The 22,307-nt window shown below is 38.9% G+C and overlaps 2 protein-coding genes across 4 annotated transcripts in view; both read right to left on the minus strand.

Annotated features, from left to right (window-relative positions):
- rbp5 (retinol binding protein 1a, cellular) overlaps positions 1-645 on the minus strand; it is a 3,912-nt gene extending 3,267 nt beyond the window's left edge. Inside the window, exon 1 of the mRNA XM_020610911.1 lies at positions 258-645. Within this exon, the coding sequence (XP_020466567.1) occupies positions 258-333 (76 nt within the window). The 5' untranslated portion in view covers positions 334-645. The remainder of the gene's footprint in view (positions 1-257) is intronic.
- Positions 646-2,184: 1,539 nt separating this feature from the next.
- On the minus strand, positions 2,185-21,219 carry ptpn6 (protein tyrosine phosphatase non-receptor type 6). 3 transcript variants are annotated; one of them, XM_020610938.1, is made up of 16 exons: positions 21,159-21,219; positions 18,150-18,172; positions 16,591-16,713; positions 15,136-15,330; positions 11,821-12,004; positions 10,793-10,909; positions 10,360-10,488; positions 8,261-8,357; positions 8,028-8,107; positions 7,712-7,858; positions 6,510-6,641; positions 6,242-6,396; positions 4,723-4,790; positions 4,427-4,578; positions 4,018-4,082; positions 2,185-2,934 (listed from the first exon to the last, which is right to left on the minus strand). In XM_020610938.1, exons 2-16 carry the CDS (start codon positions 18,155-18,157, stop codon positions 2,844-2,846), a joined length of 1,743 nt encoding a protein of 580 aa, XP_020466594.1. In that variant the 5' UTR covers positions 18,158-18,172; positions 21,159-21,219; the 3' UTR covers positions 2,185-2,843. The 3 variants fall into 3 exon arrangements, with proteins under 3 accessions (XP_020466594.1, XP_020466592.1, XP_020466593.1); XM_020610936.1 differs by lacking the exon at positions 21,159-21,219 and adding an exon at positions 18,509-19,068; XM_020610937.1 differs by lacking the exon at positions 21,159-21,219 and adding an exon at positions 18,427-18,453.
- Positions 21,220-22,307: the final 1,088 nt, after the last annotated feature.

Here is a 22,307-nt window from a genome sequence, read left to right on the forward strand (position 1 = left end):
GAGAGAAGAAGGGGGGGGGGGGGGGGGGGGTCAAATAAAGGACAAGTGATCTCACTACATTAATTTGCAACTTCTAATGAAAACGGTTGGTATTCTGAAACTAAAGATTACAACAAAAGATCATCTCAAAGCAACACAGCTTGTTTAAAAACTAGGGCAACAAAGTGTGAGTGTTGTGGAGGAAGGGCATCAAACAAGGAAATATTTGTTTAACGGGCTACAGCCGGGTAAAGGGACTAAGATGTAAACAGTCTTACCTAAAGCTTCCAGGTACGCGTCCATATTCTCCTGCTCCACCATATAAAACGTGCCGGTGTAATTGGGTTTAGACATTGTGTCCTTTTGTTCCTTCCAAGGTTCCAGACGACCTGATATCTCTGCTTTCCTTTCTTCGGAATCCCCCAGACCAGCCGCCGCCTTGTTGGATATCACTTTCACTGTGGCAACTTTTTGAACAAAGCCTGGATTGAAACCCCGCTGCCCCACAGTGTAAGTATACTGGAAACTGGTGGTGAAGACTCGGGCTGGAGTTTGAATTAGTTTCTAAACGAATTTTTGTGCTGTGTCGCTGTTTGGGGGAGGTTCCTTCATCTTTAGCAGGCGGAGCCGGTGTTTCGCATCCCTGCCGCTTGCTGACCGGTCACACGCCCAGGGGCCAAAACTGGCAGTGGGCCACTCGCCTGCGAAACATCCCAGGCAGACCAAAAAAAAAAAAAAAAACACAGTGATGCAAAAAAGACTGTAAAGAAATGCAAGACCACTGCAGGAGAGATATCCTCAAAGATACAGGAAATGTCCACCAAGGGACGCTAAACAACTTCAAGGCGATGATGACCACAAAGTAAACAGTTAGTTAGGAGCTTTAAGTAGATCTAAAGTTATGTTTTACAAAGGGTTGTTTCAGATGTTTAATTTAAATGATCCTGAAAGTAACTATACAGCTCATAATTTGTTTTCACAGCAAATTCATTTATTGATCCCAATTCATTCTTCTATCCAATCACCCCAACCGGTCAAGGCAGAAGGCCGCCCAGAATCTAATTCAGAACACAACACTGGGACCTGACTGGAACCTAAAGTGACTAACATATACTTTAATACAGTAGAAAACAACAAAAATGCTTTTTTTGTTATGCTATTTTTATTATTTATTCCCAGTCTGAAAGCAAAATAAGAAAAAAAAAAAACATTAACCAAGAAATATGAAACATGGCAGACTAACAGTTGATACTCTTGTCGAAATGCATTGGCAAAAATCCGGAAGAAAATACTCCATTTTACTGTTGCCAAACCCCGTGCGTCATCTAGTCTCAGCCTACATGTGCTTCAGGGTTTTAGATAATAAGAAAGAGAACAAAGAATCATTAACCATTTAAAAGTTTTACTAGGTATGCCAAAATAACTGACTTCTAAAGTGTCTTGAAGTATGACTCAATGTAAAACAAAAAATAATGGATGTTTGTTTTTTTATTGGTGGTTTAGTGGTACATACTTATAAAGTACATAATAAACAGAAGATTAACATAAGCATGAAAAATATCTAATAACTCTGTTATCAGTTTCTGAATGTGAGCTGAAAACACGTTACTATCGAATGCTAAATTTTAAACAAGCCTACACTCCTTTCCTATGGATTAGGGCTCGTGTAAAAAATAGTGTTTGAGTTCTGACTTTTTCATCAGAATTCTGACTTTAAAGCTGTCTTTTAAAAAAGAATTCTGAGAAAAAAGTCAGAACTAAATTTTTTTTACACTGGCCCTAATCCTCTTCCATAATGTCATGCTCTTGATGCTCAAATAACTGAAATAAAAACCACGTTTACACAAAGTTTTCACATTGCCTTTATTTTAAAGCTGCACTAACTAATACTGAGCACAAATTTAGATAAATCAAGTAAAAAACTGTCTAGAAGTGTTGTCTCTTTGCTGTACTAACCCACTATCACTCTGCTATCTTCAGGCCACGTGTTTATTTCTAAATCCTCTGTGGCCAGTGTTATTAAAATCCGCACCAGCGCGTTTTCCTGGGTTTGCAAATGAAGTAATCTTGCTCAGTTTGCTAATTTTTGCTCAGTTTTGGTCCAGACGAAACAGGTTTTAATGTCCACGTAGCATTTGGTTTCTTCTGTTAAAGGCGGTTTTTCGTCCCCACTGTCGCCAAGTGCTGCTCAAGGGCGATTTGTTGAGTTTTTCCTCTACAATAATAATAATATTATTATTAACTAGATCTGACTTTGTAAAGTGTCCTGAGACAACTTTTGTTATAATTCAGCACTATACAAATGCAACTACATTTAATTAAACTGAATTTTAGTGAGATGTTAAAATTTATGCCATCAGCACTAGAAAAGTGGAGTTTGTTGAACTATCAAAGCAGATCATGTAATTTCACATATAACTCATGGTTACCTTATAACGTTATGTGTGTAAAATATGTAACACTGAATGCAGTCGATACTGGCTGGAACATTAGTACTGTATAAGTATTACGGGGAAAAACCATACCTTTGTATAATTTACTTGTTTTACTGTTTTAGGCAGGAAAAAGGAGCTTGTTGCTGCAATGCCAGGAGGGGCAAGGATGAGCGGAGGGAGAAGAGGAGGAGGTACCTCCTGAGTTTGTTTTGATTCTCATTCACTCTAACAGGTTAAGGGTTCGAAGGTGAAAGTTAGAGGGGCTTTAAACAAACGCATCAACCAAGCATGTGACATATGAGATGCCAAACTGTTGTCCCTGTTTTGAATTTGTATAACGTTTCCACTAAAAACTAAAAACAAATTAACAAAATAGTGCTGCATAAATATAACAACTTGACATGCTGTGATAGAACTTTTCAGTCTCTTCTATCTTTTCTTCACTGAGCCACTTTTCTTGTCCGACTTCATCTTCTTCGCATCTTTCTTTCCTTTTGACAGATTCTCGTAAACGTCCTTTCTGCAAAGAGACAAATATGATTAGTTAGCACTGTATTTTTATGGAACATAACGCTAATTAGATAGTTCTGATGGAGAAGTCAATCACAGACACAGAGATTAACGAACTGTGGCGCTAAATGAGAACAATGTAAATAGACCAACTAACGTGCTCCGAGTCGGCACTCTGAGTGGGTCAAAGGTCACAGCGTTTGGAGCTGAATTATCCAGTGTATGTGTTCTGCTTTATCTTTAGTTATTTGTTAACTGGAGCCAAAGAGGTTGTCTAGAATTTGTCTGTACACTGCAAAAAAAGTCTTTCATTTTATTCATCACTCTCAACCATTAATGGATCACGTCAAAATAATTTTTTCTAAATTTATTTTTTAATTTTTAAAATTAATTTGTATTATGCAGGGATGTGTCTAATGAAAAAAATATCCAGTTGAACTATGGGAAATGTAGTCTCTGGGCTTTTTGGTGCTTCATTTTCTTATCTTAATTGTCCATTGTGAATCTGACAGTGTTATAGAAGTGTAATGCTAAATCAGTGGAGCAGTCTTTTCATAGCAACAGAAATGATTATTTCTCTCCTCTACACCAGAAGTGTCACTATCACTCCTACTGGAGCTGAAAATCACAATAGAGAAGCAGAAAAAGTGCAGGTTGCCTTTGATGCTTGCATCTGGTGATGGTTGATTTTGTCCTCACAAACACTGCTAACACACACGCTGAGTCACCACATGGGGAATTAATTAAGCTTTTATAAATTCTGCTGCATTTCCTTTCAGTAGTTTAGTGGCTGTACTGGACTACAAACAGTGCTTCTTTTAAGATAATCCCTATTTGACTTAGATAAATAGGGTCATAGGAATTTTTTTTTCTTCTGCAGTGCAAATTGCAGTGCTGGTGTCCAGCAGCAACTATAACACATCCCCATCTACAAAATAAGACCATCTGCAGCTTCTCCAGAAACTGCTGAAGACAGTGACTAATTCATGTTTTTTTTGTTTTTTTTTAAAGTAGGGCGGTGGTGTGAGGTTTAGAGGAATGTTGTGAATGTGTTAGGGACAGCCAGTTCACACACACAGAGACACACACTCACTTTGAGGGCTTCCTGCTCGCTGGTTGATGTTTGAGTTGCAGATTTCCATACTCAGTTTCAGTTTGCTGGGGAGGGGAAACAGAGACAGTTCAGATATGAGTGATGGATTGTTACTGACACACAGAGGTCATGCCATCGGTTTAATCTGCAGCATGTGGTCAAACATTTTCTGTCTTATGGTCAAAGTTCATTGTGATGAGGTATCATACTGTTGGCATTGAATTAGTCAGCTCTGGTATTCAAATCAGCTGTAAAAAAGTGCAAAGGTCTTCAGACATATATACAGTATATTTCTGTTGTCTTTTCTTTACATGTCTGTGTTTTCCCTGTATGAATTTAAGCCTACTAATACTAATTCCTGGTGTGTTTGAAAGTTTGTCTTCCTGTATTTTCCATCGCTGTTGCTCACCATGGAGGCGTTGTCTTTGACTTTGGTGGCCTGTATGTGGTCAGACACAGCTAGGTAGATGAACTTATATTGGGCTTCTGTCTGCACCATACCAGAGCGCTGCTCTCGTACCATCTGGATGTATTTCGTGATGTCAATATCACAGTCCACACCTACATAAGGAAGTAGTATAGGAAAGCACTGGAGGCAATATAACAAAAAGTAAAATAAACTGTGTATGTGCAATGGTTTTGTCTTTATCCAGTATAATTCTTAACAACTGATTCCTTTAAAACAGTGTTTTTATTTTTTTTTACCTAGAGTGTCAATGAGGTCAATGATCATATCAATCACCACAATCGTGCCTGTCCGACCAATCCCAGCACTGGACAAGTTTAGAGAAGAAACAAAGTTAGTATGTTGTTTAGTAAAACAAAAATTTTACATTGTTAACTGCACAACTTAAACTACAGCTCCACAAGCAGTTCTGTGAGGCTGTACCAAGATCACAACAATGGCAATATAACATGCTGATGTTTAGCAGATATAATGTATAATGTTCAGTCTTAGTTTAGCACGTTAACATGCTAATATTTGCTAACTAGCTAACATGCAAAGTACAGCTGAGGCTGTTGGGAATATTAGTGGTTGTTTAGGTATCTGGTCATAAAACAGATGAAGGGGGTACATGAAAAGTTATTACAATTCATAATGAGGGAGGCATGAATATTAATTAAGAAATATATAAGATGGGAACATCACTCTACCTGCAGCATGTGCAAACTGTGATAGAAGGTCATAACTGTTTATCACACTTTGATGTGGTCTTTTCTCAATCTAAAGGGCCATATGTCAGAAATGTTGCATTAACTGCTGTGTTAAAGGGAAGTATGGGATATCTTATTACTGCTGTGCAGCTTTGTGAACGTAGCTATACCATATACCAAAACACTTATACAAGAGTCATATAATCATTAAACCAGCAAGTTTTAAAAAGCACAAGCGACACAATGAAAATTCCAGAAGGATAAACTCAATTGATTCAAAACCCCTTGTTCAGCTACTAATAATCTTATGACCAATCTTAAACCTGTAGGTATTGTTACCTAATTTACGATTATGAAACCTGATCCTGGTAAACTTAATTTCACAGTGTTACACAAATAAAGATGTCCTCCATACGTTCCAGCACATCACACTTAAAGTTTGAGGATTTATGATCTCTCTGACACTTGGTGTGACCCACCATCTGGAAACCCACTGTTATGTCCTACAAACCCTTTGCACCTCCAAACACATCCTCAGCTTTTAAGGAACTGAGATATTACTGCTTACATCAGACCCAGGGTCAAGGGACATTGACAGGTGGTATTGCATTGCAAAAACATGAACAATTTTCACATCATTTACTGTACCAAGCAATAAACTAAATATTTTACTGCTTCTCACCTTTCAAAAGTGAAAACTTGATAGATTTCTCAGTTTCTCAATTGCTATATCACTGGATTTTAGTCCACATGTGATTTAAAGACATCATTTCTGGGTAATTGTGATGCATTTCAGTCTTTTTCTGATCACTTATTTGAAAACAATCAACAAATTAATCCATAATGATAATAATGGTAGGTTGAAGATCAAATATTGCAGTCATTGTTCTAGGGAATCACATAACTCTATAGTTTAACTTATGCAGGGGTGCTGTTAAACATTTGGGATCATAAACATGTGTCGGTAACAGCTCTAACACTATATCAGTAATCCCTATCATGTTCAGTTCTATCATTAGACTAAGTCTTCAAGCCCTCCACACAACATGAGGTGTTATCTGTCCAGTACCTGCAGTGGATGATCATGGGCCCAGCACCATGATATTCAGCCTGTTTAGCGTTCACTTGGGTGAGGAAACTGAGCACGCCACCTGGCTCCTGAGGGACACCATGGTCGGGCCAGCTGAGGTACTGGTAGTGCCAGACTTCACGAGAGTTTTCCGACTGATAAAGAGTAAGAACACGTACAAAATGTATCACTTTGAAAAATTAAAGTCCTGGTCATGCACATGAGTGACTGTGCGCGGTGAGGTCAGACGGCAGTGTCTGGAGGTTACCTGGTTTACAGGAGCAATCTCCAAAACTCGGACTTTATAATCAGCAGCTTCTCTGTCTGATTTACAGGTCACCACGTAGGGCCCCACCTCCTTGAAGCTATCAAGCTCAGGCCAGTATGGAAAACATTTATTCTGCACAAAAAATAAGGAAATTGCACAAATAAATCATAACTTCATCTGAAAGATCTATTTCATGTACTAGTATCCCTGTTATCATTTATAGCATTTTTAATATGTTGAATTTGACTTCTGCAGTGCAACCATATCACACTAATCTTTGATATCTATTGTACTTTGTGTATTTTAATATGTTCTTATGTATATGATGATTTTATTAGTAGTATGTTATGATGAATGTTATCCTGTCTGTTCTGTTAAACTATGTGCTTATTGAGGCAAATTCCTAAGAAGGTCTGTTGTAATGACAAGTAAATAAACTAATCACAACTTTAACAAAGTCAAAAGACGTGTGAAACGTCAGAGAAATAAAACTATTTAAGTCAGGTCAACTGGGATATATTAATATGAATTTTCCTGTTAGATCCTCTAGCCCCTTTGTCTATGTCTAAGACAGCAGTGGCATCCAAAAAACAGTAGCCCCACTCGTTCAAAGAGTACAAGTAAAACTGACAAATATTAACTACAAAAAAAACTCTCCAAGCCACCATGTAGCACCAGATTAAACCTGCTTCTTGCTGCAAATGTTGGTGTATTTCAGGTCCTGCAGACTATATCCACACATAAAAGGATAAGAACTAACAGCAACTGTTCCAGTGTTTTGCCAAGTTCATCCTCGGTGCAGTTAATAGGTAACAGACCTGGGTCAAAAGCCTCAGCATATATATATTGATCCTGTGCTGAGGTCAAGTCAGTAGTGTTTAGTGGGTATCAAACATTTGAGATGAAAAAGAATCTTGAGATGAGTCAGTGCAGTGGAATAAGGTCTGAAATTTTCAGTAGACCTCAGTTTAAATAAAAGAGCATGAGGCACTGCTGTACTCCTAGATTTCAATTAAAACGTGTACATTTCTTTTTGTTTGTAAATGACAGGAAGAAGAACAAGCTCCCCCTTAGTGAAAATGTAAGTAAAGGCAATATTAACCAGATGTTTTTGCACTTCCTGAGAGTTTCATGCTGTTAGCACTTTCAAAGAAAAAAACATGCTTAGGGACCAAAGCCAAAGTTGTCGTTTTGATACTGACCCGCCCTTTCTCAACCTCTCTTGTCGTCATGACGATCACTCTTGTGTTCTCCTGCCACACCATCTGCCAGAAATCACTGACAGTTTTTTCTAGGCACCCCTGGGCGGCGATGTAAACTTTCTGACCTCCAGACTCCCACAGGAAGTTCTGCAAATACAAAAGAACTGGTGGATCAATACACAAATACGATCAACACAGCAACCCTGATGACTATTAACATGATGAAATGAATGATGATAAAGTGAATATGCGACAGTTTTTTGTTGTGTTTTTCTCAGCTTGTGTTACTGTGAGGCCACAGACTTTGGAGACTTACGCTCACGTAGTTGGCGTTGATGTAATCTGAACCCACAACACTGGGATCAGCGTCCTGCAGGACGACCCTGGTGTCGTCGTCTTGTGGGAGAAAACAAGTGGATAAAGTGAAGACATGTTAGGAGAGAAGGAGAACAGGAACACTCGGTTAAATTTAGCACTGTGGGAATGTGGATTGATTCATAAGATGTGGTTTATTTAGAAAATGATAATAGTAAGATGACTAAAACTCACAAGGAAGAATGTTCTTGTATCTGTTTTTGTGCTTATTCTCAGGTCTTTGACCCTCCTCTCTGCCCTTTTTCACCTTGCCATCCAACTTTTGTAGAGCCTAGTGGGGGAGAGAGACGACTGTGTGAGACCTGTTGTATCCCAGTTCCATATTACATACTAATACTGTTTGATGCTATTGGAACAATTTACTAGAACACGCAAAATTAGCATAGTTCCACTAACAGCAAACGATACAGTAAGTGAATCCAGTGTAACCAGTCAAACTTCACAATGACAAACAAGTTCTTAAAGGATCTTACTGGAGCTGTGTCACCACTAGAGAGATGTGACAGTTAGATGATTAATCAGTGAATTCAGGGGTTTTCAAAGGCATTGCAGGTGATCCCTGGCCATGTATGCAATAATGTAGTTTCACTGTAGGAATCATTATTGTGTAAATTTTATATGTTAAACAAATTTCCATGTATTATTGTTTGTGAATAATCAATTTTGTAAAATGCAGAAAAGCCGTTTTGGGGTTAAAATAGTGCCAACCCGGTCTATCCACTCTATAACAGCTGTCCTCGGGTTGCTCCTTAGAATGATGGTCCCTGGGTCTTAAACACTTTTTATATAACCGATTAATCATTTAAAACATAACATTTTTAAGCAAACATTTCAAACATTCTCTGGTCCCAGTTTCCTGATTGTGAGAATTAGTTGCTTTTCCTGTGTCTTTCATATAATAAAGTGAATATCGTTGGGTCTGGAATAAAACGATCTGTTTTAATCATGGGATCTGGGGAATCATGACAAGCATTTTTCACTATTTTCCTGCCAAAGCAGCTCAGATTCCCCATAATGGCATATAAAAAGATCTGTGGATCGGGTTGATGATCCAGATCACCACCAAAATATAATGAATTGTTCTGTGGGCCATACCCTACCATCAAAACCCATTCATTACATTTTTTTGTGAACAAACCAACAAATGACAGTAAAAACATAACCTCCATGGCAGAGGTAAGTATTTTAATTTCACCACTACAAGTCAATTTTTCCATTCACGCCAAAAATCAACTTAATTTGGACACTTTTCCAAAAAGAACACACTACATACTCAAAAAGCCTGTTGTGAGTTATTGTGTAATATCGCAATTGAACAAGGCTGATGTACTGTATGTCATCACCACAAGATGGTGGTATATTACCTCTGTTCTCCTGTTGCTCACAGTAAGGAAAAATCCTGATATGTAAAAGGATTTGACCACTTCAGTCAATTTGTAATAAGTTTGCCTGATGTATAATTTATTTCTCCCCACTTCAGGTCAACTCTGCGATTCTTACCAGCGTTAGGGAAACTACTTTGAAAATGTGGCTTAGCAAACTATCAATTACTTCACACTGGAAGCAGATAAATTACAGCAAAGCTACTCAAGAGAGAAATGTAGCTTGGTAAACTAAAGTAACTTAGAAGTAGTTCAAACTACTTTGTAAAAAATGATCAATCTGATGATGTACATGTGATACAAAACTATAAGATAAAAAACTCACGTCAGCAAAAATGGTCCTAAAGCAATTCTATTTGGGCTGTTCACACTTATATTTGTGTGTGTGTGTGTGTGTGTGTGTGTGTGTGTGTGTGTGTGTGTTACTTACCAGTCTTGCAACATCTGACGAGTACAAACTTAACTAAAACAGTATTGAACTTGCACCTTTTAGACGGTATGAGCAGCTTGAACACTGGTCTAAATGGGCCCACCTTTCACTACCACTGTACTTCTCAGAGCAGGATCTCTTGTTTATACAAGACATGAGCTGTCTCTGTGTTCTCCAAAAAGGAGGGTCGGGTTTGAGAAGCAATGATAATTTCCTTTCGTGGCCCAGATTTAATTGTAATTGCAATGGTTAACTACACAAAACTGGCAAATTTGTAATTTAACTATTTCAGTCACTACACAACTAGGAATGTAGTTGAACTACCAGCATGTTACTGCAAAATGTAAGCTACTAGTTTAATTCCATGTAGTGCACTACTCCTCAACACTGGTTCTTACACCATTGATAAAGCATCATGGTAAGATACAGTCATAGTAAATATAACCAAGGTCAAGTCTTACATCAAATTCCTCCCAGAAGCCCGCCTTGCTCTTCGCTTCTTCACCCTCCTGCTGCTTTTGTGTTTTCTGATCCAGCTGTTTCACTCTGCTCTCGATGTCTGCTGCATTCACTCTGGTGGAGTAAAATGGCTGAGAAAAGGAGAGGAAAAATTTTATAACACAGATGAAAGAATTAGATGAGCCAGCGAGCGCAATACACAACATCACCAGTTAAGACACACAGAAAAATGTGAGTAATACTTCCTATCTGTGGGCTGCGCGGCTTGTTTTTTAAAATAATTTACAAAGACTTGTTTCTGTTCTTCCCAGCTCACCAGACGTCAATTGATGAACCAGTAAATGCAACTAAATTATAAGATGGATTTTAATTCAGATGTCCTTCTCTATCTGACATGTTTTAGCTACATAGTTTGTGTGAGAAAACCCAGTTCACCTGTTTGAGATGCACCCAGTTCCCAGAGACCTCCTCGATGCCTTTGCTTTTGAAGTAATCCACCAGGTCTGTCAGTGTATCAAACATCTTTGAACCTCCCACGGTATACCTGTCATTCTGGAGACACACAAAACCATACAAATAAACTATAAAGTACTGATCATTTAAACGACCCTATATACTGTAAATGACAACAAAGAATATTTTAATAAAAAGGGTTAAATACTAAATGACTACATGACTATACTCGCTCAAATAGACAATTAGTTTCATGTGTGACTGTTTTTCAACATTTTAAATCAGATAAATGCCACATAAAAAATAATGCCCTCTGTGCTAGAGCTATGAAAGGTTACTGATGTAGTCCCACTCATCTGCTGTCAAATGCAGTACTGTGAAGATTAGAGCCGAGCACAGTTGGAAACTCACCTGATCTTTTCCACGTGCTCATCAAAAGGCCTTTGTGACCCTTCCAGTAAGCTGATGTAAATCTTATGCACTAAACAACAGCTCCAATTTAAATGAGGGCTGAAAGGTGTTTTCTATAAGGTCACCTGCTGCTAAAAATAAAATGCAAAGGCCCTAATGGTGACTCATGACAGAAGGATCCAATCTATGAAAATTAGTCTGAGAGATGGCCATGTGACCTGTTGCTGTACAGTGAATGTACGTACTGTGCAAACACCTAATGGGAGAATACACTCTTTGGCTTCAGATCTTTCCTACTCACAAACAAAACAGCTTTTGTACCCTAGACCAACTGATGATGAAGTAAAACAGTTCCTGATGTTTATGACCGGTAGCATTGTTGAAATATGAGCAAGTCTTTTCTTGCATAAGACAGAGGAAATGAGACTTTAAACTTATTTCAAAGTGCACTGCACAACTTTGGGAATACCCCTCTGTGTTTTTAAGGGATATGAATCTGTTTCAGGGGCTAATTCTGTATATTTAAAGAGCAAGACTGAGCAAAAACGACTCCTAGTTTCATACATGTGTTACCTTGTATGCCACACACACACACACACCTGGCACATTATAATGATGTGGGTGACCCTTTTCCCCCCTGTTTTGCTTCTCTCGTCTGTCAGAACAGACAGGACAAAGTCTCCAGGTTTGGACAGTGACTCTCTGACCAGGAAGGTCCCCGGCTCGTCTCGTGTAACGAGGAGCTTCTCTGCATTTGGCCCAGGCAGGTGGCCATGGTACCACCTGAGAGAACAACACGTATTTCATGATGCAGACGCTGTGATGTGCACAGATGTTTAAATATATTCATAAACAGTTAACCAAAACAGCTGCTGTCTCATCTAAATATTGCATGTAACTGTTAAATATGTTCTGGCTTTGCACACATACGTAGCAACTGAACACCACAACATCCTTCAACTCATTTTTTCTTTTTTTCTATATGTGAGCAAAGCATGTTTGGGCTGTGAATGCGCTATAAATGATGTGCGTTAATCTATTAATGGCTAGGCGGTTGTCAGACATACACTGATGTCGTCCACTGGACTGCTGTGCAAACTACACAGTGAGTAGTAATAGAAAGCCACAACAGAATAAGATGCATTATGTAGACAGATAAAAACAGAATGTACAGATGTTGCTGTGCAGGTTATATTTCTGTCACCACTGTACTCTCTGTGTGTTTGTGGTGTGTGAATGAGTGAATGCACAGCCGGCTGGGCCGGGACATGACTTAATTTTAGGCACAGTTCTCGATTTCTTCTTCTAAACTTCCTGCTTTGCGGTCGGAAAATTTCTGGTGACAGATTTCGTGGCTGAAGAGACCAAACTATTTAAAGACTGAGCCCATCCTTTCAATACCCAACATCCACAAGCCCACCACACTCTGTGCTATTTATGCTTTTTGCACAAACTTTTAATGATTCAGTTTTATGGTTTTCTTACTTGTCAAATCATTGTATGTTTTTACAGAAACAGAAATTAGTAGCCACCTGGTGCTTTTTAATTTCAGCAGGTTGCATGATGCACCTGGAGCCAAACAGTGATGGTGTCCGTGCATTTTTTTTAGAAGTTTTCAAAGACCCGCATGTGCAGAGGAATAACTGACAGACAACTGCACAGTAAATGGACATATTTACTACACTTGTGGTTAAATTGATGTATTAAACAGACTACCGGTGGAACAAGCCTGGCTGCAATCATGTTTGTAACCGTGATTAATCACATGCAATAATACCATCAACTTAATGACCATCATTTGTTCTCTTTTCTGAGAAGCTATCAGCTAGATATATGAAAAGAGTCATAAAAGGACAACATCACACAGTGACCCACTGAGGTGTGTGCAATCATATTTCACTAAGATGAGAAACTGAGATGAGAAAAAAGATTCTATGAGATGAGGAAGACAGAGAGTGAACAAGAACATGATAGAGTGTGCAATAGAGGAAGACAAGTAGGGTCTGGCCATTGGTTTCAAAAGTGTCAAAACTTAAAGTTTCCAACCGCAGCAACAAAAGGGAAGTTAGACAACTGACAGAGAGAGAAGGACGGGGGGGGGATGTGAAGTACACAGTCACAAACACACACAGCAGATAGTGTCCTCCTTTACTCATAAAAGGAGTGGAACTGTATGAGTTTACCACTACTAGTTGGACATGAACCTACTTTAAGCAGCCTACAGTTGAATAATGTTTCCAGCTGGGAGAAAAACTCCCCCTCCAGCAGCAATGTAATGGAATTCAGATGTACACTGTAGGCAGAGTTAAGTCAAAACACTAATATTAATTCTTATTCTGGAACCTGGACTTGACAGCAAACTGCAAATATATCAAGATTTTTATCAAATTCACAGCAGAAGTATGGAGGAGGCACACAGATACAGACATTAGAAAATACCTGCTACTTAGCAAACAGATGCACTTAGTAAAATCAGTAAAATGAAAATAACAGAAAACAGGAGTACCCGCTGTTGCAAGTAAATATACTGTAGTTAAATATAAGATCTTAATCTGCTAAACAGCTAGCAACTACTGCTGACAGCTGCAGAAAATGCACTGAAGTCAAAAGCACTATTTCATTTTTGGGACAATGGGACTCATGGATGATAAGTACTGATGGAAATGTTCAAATGAAGCAGTTGCTTCCACTTCACTTAATGTAGGAATGTATGAACCAAGAAATCAAAAATAGAGTGGTGCATGAAGAATTTGGACTTTCACTGAAAGGCTTTACTGGCTCTTGAAAGAAAATGCGCCGTCTCCTGTGTGTTGTATTTATGTTGTCGTTTACTTGTATAGTTTTCTGTTTTTTGATTTATCTGAAGTAAAGGTTTGCTCTGTTACTTGTTCGCCGCTGATTTTGTCTGGCGTGGTTGATAAAAAATGCATTTTGCTTATCGTTACCCCACTTTGGTGTTTGATGTAGAAAGACAAATGTGTGAAGTCTGACACCAGAAACTGTTGCCACATTCATCTGCCTAAAGCAGAAGGGTTCTCTGTCCTTACTCTGAGCGTAAGGCGTGTATGTATGAGCAGGAGTTTGTGATATGAAATGTGGAAACCTCTGATACCCAAACACTGGGGATGGACTACAGTGAAGTCATCAGAGCAACACTTAGTCCCACTGTTTAGCATTTAATAAATGGCTTGTAACACACTATAATGTAGTCAGAAGTAGATATATGCATTTATTAATGTATCCCTCAGCAACTATAACTCCTCCTGTCATCACTCACGTATAAACAGATAATATATGACCATACAGTAAAACACAGTTGTAATAATATAAACTAGCAATGAATAGGAGAAGCTATAACTGTTGACAAATACTGAACTTAAAAAATAACTAAAAATGTCACTTTATCTGAATATTATATAGTGTGTTATAAACCTTTTGCTAAATGTTTATGAACTGCTCTTGAATGCTAAACGTGTCTTCCATGAAATGGAAGCACAGTGGTACTTTAGTAAAGAGCAGGTGTACGCTGACACTGCTCACATTAAATCCATGAGCAGCAGCTATGAGGCAGGTGTAGGAATGAAGCCCGTGGGCTCTCTGTGTCTGTCTGAGTGTTCATTTTCACTGACTCACATTCAGACAAACAAAGCTGCGATTAGACCTAAATTAGTTAAAAGTGGCTTCAGATAAAAAGCCTTCCCCAGAGGAAAACATTAAAACCACATGGACTATCAAACCTACAAATGACACTCATTACTCCCAGTAAGTGAAAAACACCCTGCTTGTCACAGCTGACTTTAGTCAACTTACCCACACTATTACATCTAACTAAAGAGTGTAGGCAGCCTAGAGAAGTGAGCGTGTTCCACATTAAGCTACTGGGGCTTAAACAGTGAGTGTGGAGGTTCACAGACCTCTCTGTGGTGGGGTCGGAACAGTTGACGGGGTATTTGAGATCGATGGTGGTGCCATCCTTGTCCTGCAGCATGCCGTTCTCTGCTGTGTAGTATTCCACCAGCTCTGACAGGGTGGCAAACGTCTCTCCGCCATACAGGTCATAGTAATCTCCTGTGTTTTGGATCCGGATGTGGGTCACCGAATCACCCACCCTGAGGGAAAAAACAACCGTCAGGCCACACCAATTAACCGTCATTCTTCCTGGACAAAATAACCAAGTGATGCGAGTAGAGAAAATATCTCTATCTCAGGAGTTTTTAAGCTTTTAGATGGAAACGTTTTAACAGCACAATAATATTTGTTCAGCATTTATTTGTTTCAAAAGAAAAAAAATTGCATGAAATCTTTAAATGTTCCTTCATAAATCAGCTACAAAGAATGAAGCAGTTATGTAGCTGACTGGGGTTTTCATCAGAATAATACAAGAGGTTTCCTGAAGTTGGGTTTCCCTTTTTATTTTGGACCAGGTATCTACATTTTTGTATGTAGCTTCTAAAAATACCTTGGTATGAATGTAAATTGTTAGCAAAATCCAGCAACAGCTCTCAGATGACATTCTTCTGGTTTAGAGGACTCAGCTCTTTTCTTGGTTTCGGGGCATTTGGATGTGTGTGTGACATTAATAAGACTTTCAAAAAGCAGACACTTTCATGCAATCTAAAGGCTGCAGTCCACCTGATTTGTACTGTATGAAAACTTGTGAGCATAAAAAGATGTAAGAACTACTCAAACAGAGAAAAGCACTAGTGTTTTTTTTAAATAATGAAACAATAGTGGGAGTAGTGTGGGTATGAAGGGCTACTGTTTCTTTCTTTGTTATCTACAATAAAAGAACATCAGTAAAACTTTCATCGTATAGCACTACAGACGGCAGTACGGTGATTAGTAACGTAGTTTTTATACTGCACATTCATGCAATCGGGGTCAGCACATTGACCAACATGGCTGCATGCTTGTAAGTCCTGCTTATGGAAAAAAAGGAAACAGCAATGATCACAATTTACTGTACATCTATATGTCTGCCTGTATTAGATTTTTTCAGTAGTGTGTAAATTGTCATTCCCTTCTTTCATATTGTGAATCATATTAACTCAATAACAATTTATTTGTACAATTGTATGTGTTAAAACATTTATAAATACAGTTTTACTGTGATGAATTTAGGAAGTACATTAAAAAAAAACATCAGCACATCACAGTCCTGCATTATCCTCAGGGTGTCCGGAGATGAACCATCCACGTGCTGTGAAAATCTGTAGGCTCTGTATAAATGTATTTTCTGCTTTATGGTTTGTTAAGTGGAAGAGCCACAACACACTTCTAAACAAAAAGGAAAGTAGGATTTCTCCTCAGCTGTGCAGTTAGAAAAGTATAAGAGGGCTCTGGGGTGTTTTTTTTTCAAGCATTATTACCTGACAGACAGAGAGAAATCTCCCGCATTCTTCTTGCTGGGTCGAGCCAAGAAGCTGCCATGACTGCCTCGAGTCTTCAGAATTTCCTCGGCCTGCTGGCCTGTGATGCCTCTATGGAACCACCTGCATTAACACACATACATATACAGTATATACACAGTAAAAACGCATGAATATAACTGTGCCCATATCAGCTTCAGGTTTCAAATTTTAAGAAGATTTGCATCATAAATACAAACACATGGCATAATGTCCCAGTATCACTTCCTCACAACATTTACCTACGAGCACAGTGAATGCAAACCTATTTTATAAACACATTATTTCACCAGACTAAATTTCATGTGTGAATTCATGGCAGCAGAGGCAGGTTTCACCACGGTCTGGTGGAAAATGTATTCCACCAGTAGTCGACTAACAGAAAATGATCAATGACCATTCTGAGAGTTATATTTAATATCTGCTGGTTACACTGTCGCGAATGTAAGCTTTTGTTTTTTCGATTTGTTTGTTAGTTTTTATGGACAACCTTTGAGAACCAGGTTTATAACATTACTCTGGTGTCTGGTAACTTGTAACAGACATCCTTCAGATCAAACAAGTAACTGATCAATCTATAGTAAAATTGATACTGAAACAAAATGTTAATTGCGTTCCTAGTTCAGTCCATACGATTTTTATCCCTCATTATGAGCCTTGTTCATTATTCTGCTTAATGTGTATAAAGGAACTGCTCTGTCTGTAGACATACAGAAGCATCGTTCAATGAACTTGTAACATCTCGACACCGTTAGCACCAGCTCACCTCAAAACACTAGAATCCAAAAAACCCAGTAGAGCTCTGGTTTTAAAGCCCTTTCAGCAAGTCACTTGGCTTTACATAACATCAGGTCAGATTAAATATCTAACATTTTATTTCCTGGAGCCCTTTAAGAATGGGAAAAATGTGTTGTAGTCAACATCTTTCATTCACCCGAAGGGGACACCGGAACAAGAAACCATCACCCAAATGTTCAGTTACCTATCATCTATTTCTCATTGTAATAGCTTTGTTACAAACCAGTCTTCAAATTATTAATTATTCAACATTTTTAATAATACTGCTTCATAAAACGGTGTCTTCAATACTGAGCTATAGTAGCAGGATTAACATGTTATGGAACTTTATGTGTGGTGAATCCTGCGTTACACTGAGTTTGTACTTGAATGCATTTCCCCCTTTAACTCCAGAGCGACAAGAGACTTTTCAGCAAAAGATTTGAACTGGGAAAGAAAGAAAGAAAGAAGCATCAGCTCAAGGCAAAGGGGACCTGAATATTCAGGAGAGAAAATAAAGTCCATTCTCACTCAACGACTAAACTCAAACATCATTTATGATACATTTTCTTCACGACGCATCACAAAGCACATGATAGAGGAACAGAACAAGTCAGCAGCTGGGGAAAGACAGTGAAGGAGGAATGGAAACACAGAAGTTGTCATCAGGCCTTGAGAAAACAGAAACCACAGCCAGAGTTGAAGAACGGAGCGTTACAGCGTCCAGTCGAGGACTGACTCACCGAACCATGTTGGCTCTTCACTTCTTCTGGGACCAAAGCAAAGGAGAGTGACAGGTGGAGAGTCACCCGAACATGCAAGACACAAAAGCATCAGCAGGGTGTTTTTTAATCTCTAGTTTTATAAAGAACAAGTCTGTCTGGTTCCTCACTTTACAGGGCTATACTCGCTCAAATAGAGAATAAGTCACTGTCATCCTCATGCTCTTTACTCGACCAACAGCCTTCTTTTAGATCAAAACCATCAAGTTGTATTTCTCACTGACTAAACAACACCTACCTGCTCTCTAGGCTTCCCTCCACCCATTTCTCTTCCTATTCAACCCCTCTCTGTCCAAATAAGAAAGCAGGTAGACACTTACCCTTGTCAGCTGCCTCTGACAACAACTGGCAGTTGCCAAGAAACTCAAGTTGTATAAGTCTCTCTCCCCTCCTTCTCTGTCGTTCTTTCTCTCTCCTTCCTTCCTTTTTATGTCCCCTTTCGCAAAATAGTGAAAGTAACACGAACTAAAATAGCCGACAAGCCGGAATTCCTGCAACGGGTGCACTTGTGTTTGGTTTTGTTGTTGTTTTCTTTTTAAATTTAAATTAAACCACGACAAAAACTCATCATATTTAAGAGCAAAGTAGGTTTCAGCTCTGGGAATGTGCTCTCTGACACTCGGCTGTCTGTGCAGATATCGATGAAAAGAGCATCAGATGGGTCATTTCTGTTCCATTCATCGGTGTGTCACAAGCAGAAGCAGTTGTCCAGTTATTCCAATTTGGTTGCAGGAATAAATTAAAAAAAAAAATCCATAAAGCACTGGGTTTGAGCTTCTAGTACATTTTCAAAACTGTCAGCGCTTTGTCTCTCCCTCCTTTAGTGGCAAAGCTTCCCCCTGTGCCTGCCACCCATCAGCTTGTTCTTTACTTCCAGGTGTGCATGGTTGCAACACACAAAGGTCAGAGTCACACTGCACTTCCTTATTTGTTATTTGTAGTTGAACCTTCCCCCCACTAATGTGTGTGTGTTCTTGTACTTACAACATAGTTGTTTTTTTGCTACAGAGCGAGGACATTTTGGCCGGTCCTCACTATCTGAAACAACTTTTTGAGGCTTAAGACTTGGTTTTATGGTTCTGGTTAGAATTAGGTTTATAGTTAAGGTTAGGCAATTAGTTCTGATAGATCAGGGTAAGGGTTAGGGAATGCATTGTGTCAGTGAGTGTCCTCATTGAAGTACAAATATGTATTTGCGAGTGTGTGTGCGAGTGTGTGTGTGTGTGTGTGTGTGTGTGCGCGCGCGCGCATGTGTGCTTTTTTTAGAGTTTGAACTACTTGCCACATTGAACTTGTTTCATTATCACACCACTGAGGCAATAGCTCAAAAACTACAACACACAACTGGCATAAAGCAGATCATCTAGACTTAAGCATTTAAATTTTTCCCCTGATATAAGAAGCATGTAGAAGCTTGAGAGAGAGACACTGGTTTGCTCATAATGCAAAACAAATGCACATACACCTGCACCATATAAATTTTTCCAAGCTGCAAAACAAAAGGGTAGTTACATGTAACTTGCAAATCATGCTACCCTACTAGAGGTTTGAGAGGACAAATATGAATCAATATACAAGATGTCAGTTCTTCTACTGTGAAAAACATTTTCACTGGTGAACTATGTTGATTTTAGTTTTGGTACAAATGTGAAAAGAGTAGATCAAAACTGACACAGTGTTTGTACTTTGGGAAAAACCTAATATGTGCAGAATACTGCAGCGCGACCTCACCCTCTGCACACACACACACACACACACACACACACACACACACACACACACACATGTGCACAGAACGCTGCAGGTGTCATTCATGGTGGTTAATGCCAACTACTGCAGCTTGCTTAACTCTCATCACAGGCGCTCATGTTTAACAGACACAGTTTCACGTTGGAGGATGAATGCAGCAGTGTGACAAATGGCACTTTTTTTTTTCTCAGCCTCAGAGTCGCAGTACAGATGTTTCCTAGATTTGGTCATTCTTTTGAGTGTTGTAATGCATCAGGCTGTTGCAATGCGTCGTACTTTTTCTCTTCAGAGACATTTATTATACACATTCTGTTGTTTCCTTCCTGTGTGAACCTGCCAGTATGTTATGATATTATTAGTGCTGAAATAATTAGTTGACCAATTTGAGGGTTTCTTCCTTTTTCTGTCTTATCTTCGTATAATGAAAATCTTTGGGTTTGGCACTGGTGGGCAACATTTCTTAGCCTTTGTATTTGTTTGTTTTTTGCATTTTGGGTGCATTTCCCCCAAAGGTTGCCTTGAGCATAGTTGTTTAGTTCATTTAGACAATTTGAATTTGTCTCCTAACAGTAATCCCAACGTTTTAAAGATATTTATACCCTGGTAGCTATCTGTTTAATATTTCTGGGTGTAGTCACTGCAGATGCTTTATGGCATTATTACATTTTAGCAACAATGTTATGATTTAAGCCAAAAAAATGATTTAATGAAACATTTAATAAATATTACTCGTATCAAAATGCACAGATGACTGATACATGAGCCAATTTTTTTTCCACCACTGCAAAGGAGAAAATAGTGAATACACTACAATGATACTAAATTGTTTTTAAAAGATGTTTAGATCCGTATCCAGATCTGCTTCCCTCCAGAGAGTGAAGTCTGGGAGGCTCTTCTTGTACTACTACCCCCGCGACCCGGTCTCGGGTAGAGTGGACGAAGACGGATGGATGGATCCAGATCTGCATTACTTATTTCTCAGCCTGTGGCCTAGTTTCATTATAATGTACTGACATGTTTTTGAAATAACTTGCTAACCAGCAGACAAACCAAACAATAATATAGCATCCCCAGAGAAGGTCTGAATGAATAACAGAATGAAGATACATTTAAAGGGACAAAAAACATACACAGTAACATTGCGAAGAAGCAAAGATAACACCAGAACATGCCAAACACATAAGCATTTTACCTTATTAATTACTTTGAACAAACACTAACCTACAAGACATGGTTTGGCCTGCTCCTCTCTGCACTCGGGGTCACTTGCAGTCTGAACTCGTTCACACCAGGAAGTGATGGGCCGACTCCAGCCTGTCCTTTGTGTTGTAGTCTGAGATGATATTCAGTACTGCTTTACCTCCAAGCAGAATAAAACTCAGAGAGTCAGGTTACATGAGCAAAGACGTATTTCTGAATCCAGGTTAACTCCCCTTACTCCTACTTCCTGTTTTCCTCACTTGCACCCAGCCTGGATTATGTTTAGCCTCCAACTCTCTCTCTGTTTCTCTCTCATGATATCAGGCTCCATTACAACCCCGGCCAAACCCCCTGCCCCCAGTAATTTACTCTTAATTTTCCTAATTACCCAACTATCTCTGGGAGAAAATGTGCCTGTTCCTGCCCCTTCTTCTTTTGCTCTTCCTGTCGCAACCTCTTCCATGCACAGATTCTCCTTATGATTTTCCATCCCTGTTGCAAATCAACATTTGCATTCATGTAAATTCTACCTCACTGTATATGTGTGTTTATATGTGAGTGAAGGCCTGATCGTAAGAAACTAGCAGGAAGGAGCTAAAACCTGCTTGGCAGCAAACAGGAACAAAGTTAAGCTTAAAGAGAAATAAAAGGAACAACAAACAGGGGTGGGGGATGAGAAGGCTGGCAGGAATATGTAAAGTACATCACAAGAGCCATTATGTTCTACTAAACTGGTATCAGCACTCACAGAATGATGACCTACTTAAGCAAATGGTGGCTACAAAGAAAACCTAAGTGGAAATTTTACAAATGCAGGTGTCACCACTGGTTTGATGTATATAAGTAAATGATGTGAATCTTTTGCTACGGCCATTACAACCATCAGATTCAATCCAGCTGTGAAAGACACACGGACCAGTGTGTTACACAACACTCTCAACAACCAACATTAAGACATCAAATGAGGGAGTATCTTTCAGAAGAATGATTCAGAGTTGTCCAGTAGAGTTCCAGAGACTTGGAGGAGCACTGGAGTTGCTCTGGCAGTTAAACTACAGCATTTTACTAAAACATTTCATGTTGTTTTTCCCTTATATTTGTTACTCTTTATTTTTTCTTAGAAACAAGTCTGCGGTGTCTGTGTGAAGATGGACTGTGTCACAGAGGTGC

Source organism: Monopterus albus, unplaced genomic scaffold (assembly GCF_001952655.1).
Source record: "Monopterus albus unplaced genomic scaffold, M_albus_1.0 scaffold107.1, whole genome shotgun sequence".
In the NCBI taxonomy this organism is placed as follows: domain Eukaryota; kingdom Metazoa; phylum Chordata; class Actinopteri; order Synbranchiformes; family Synbranchidae; genus Monopterus; species Monopterus albus.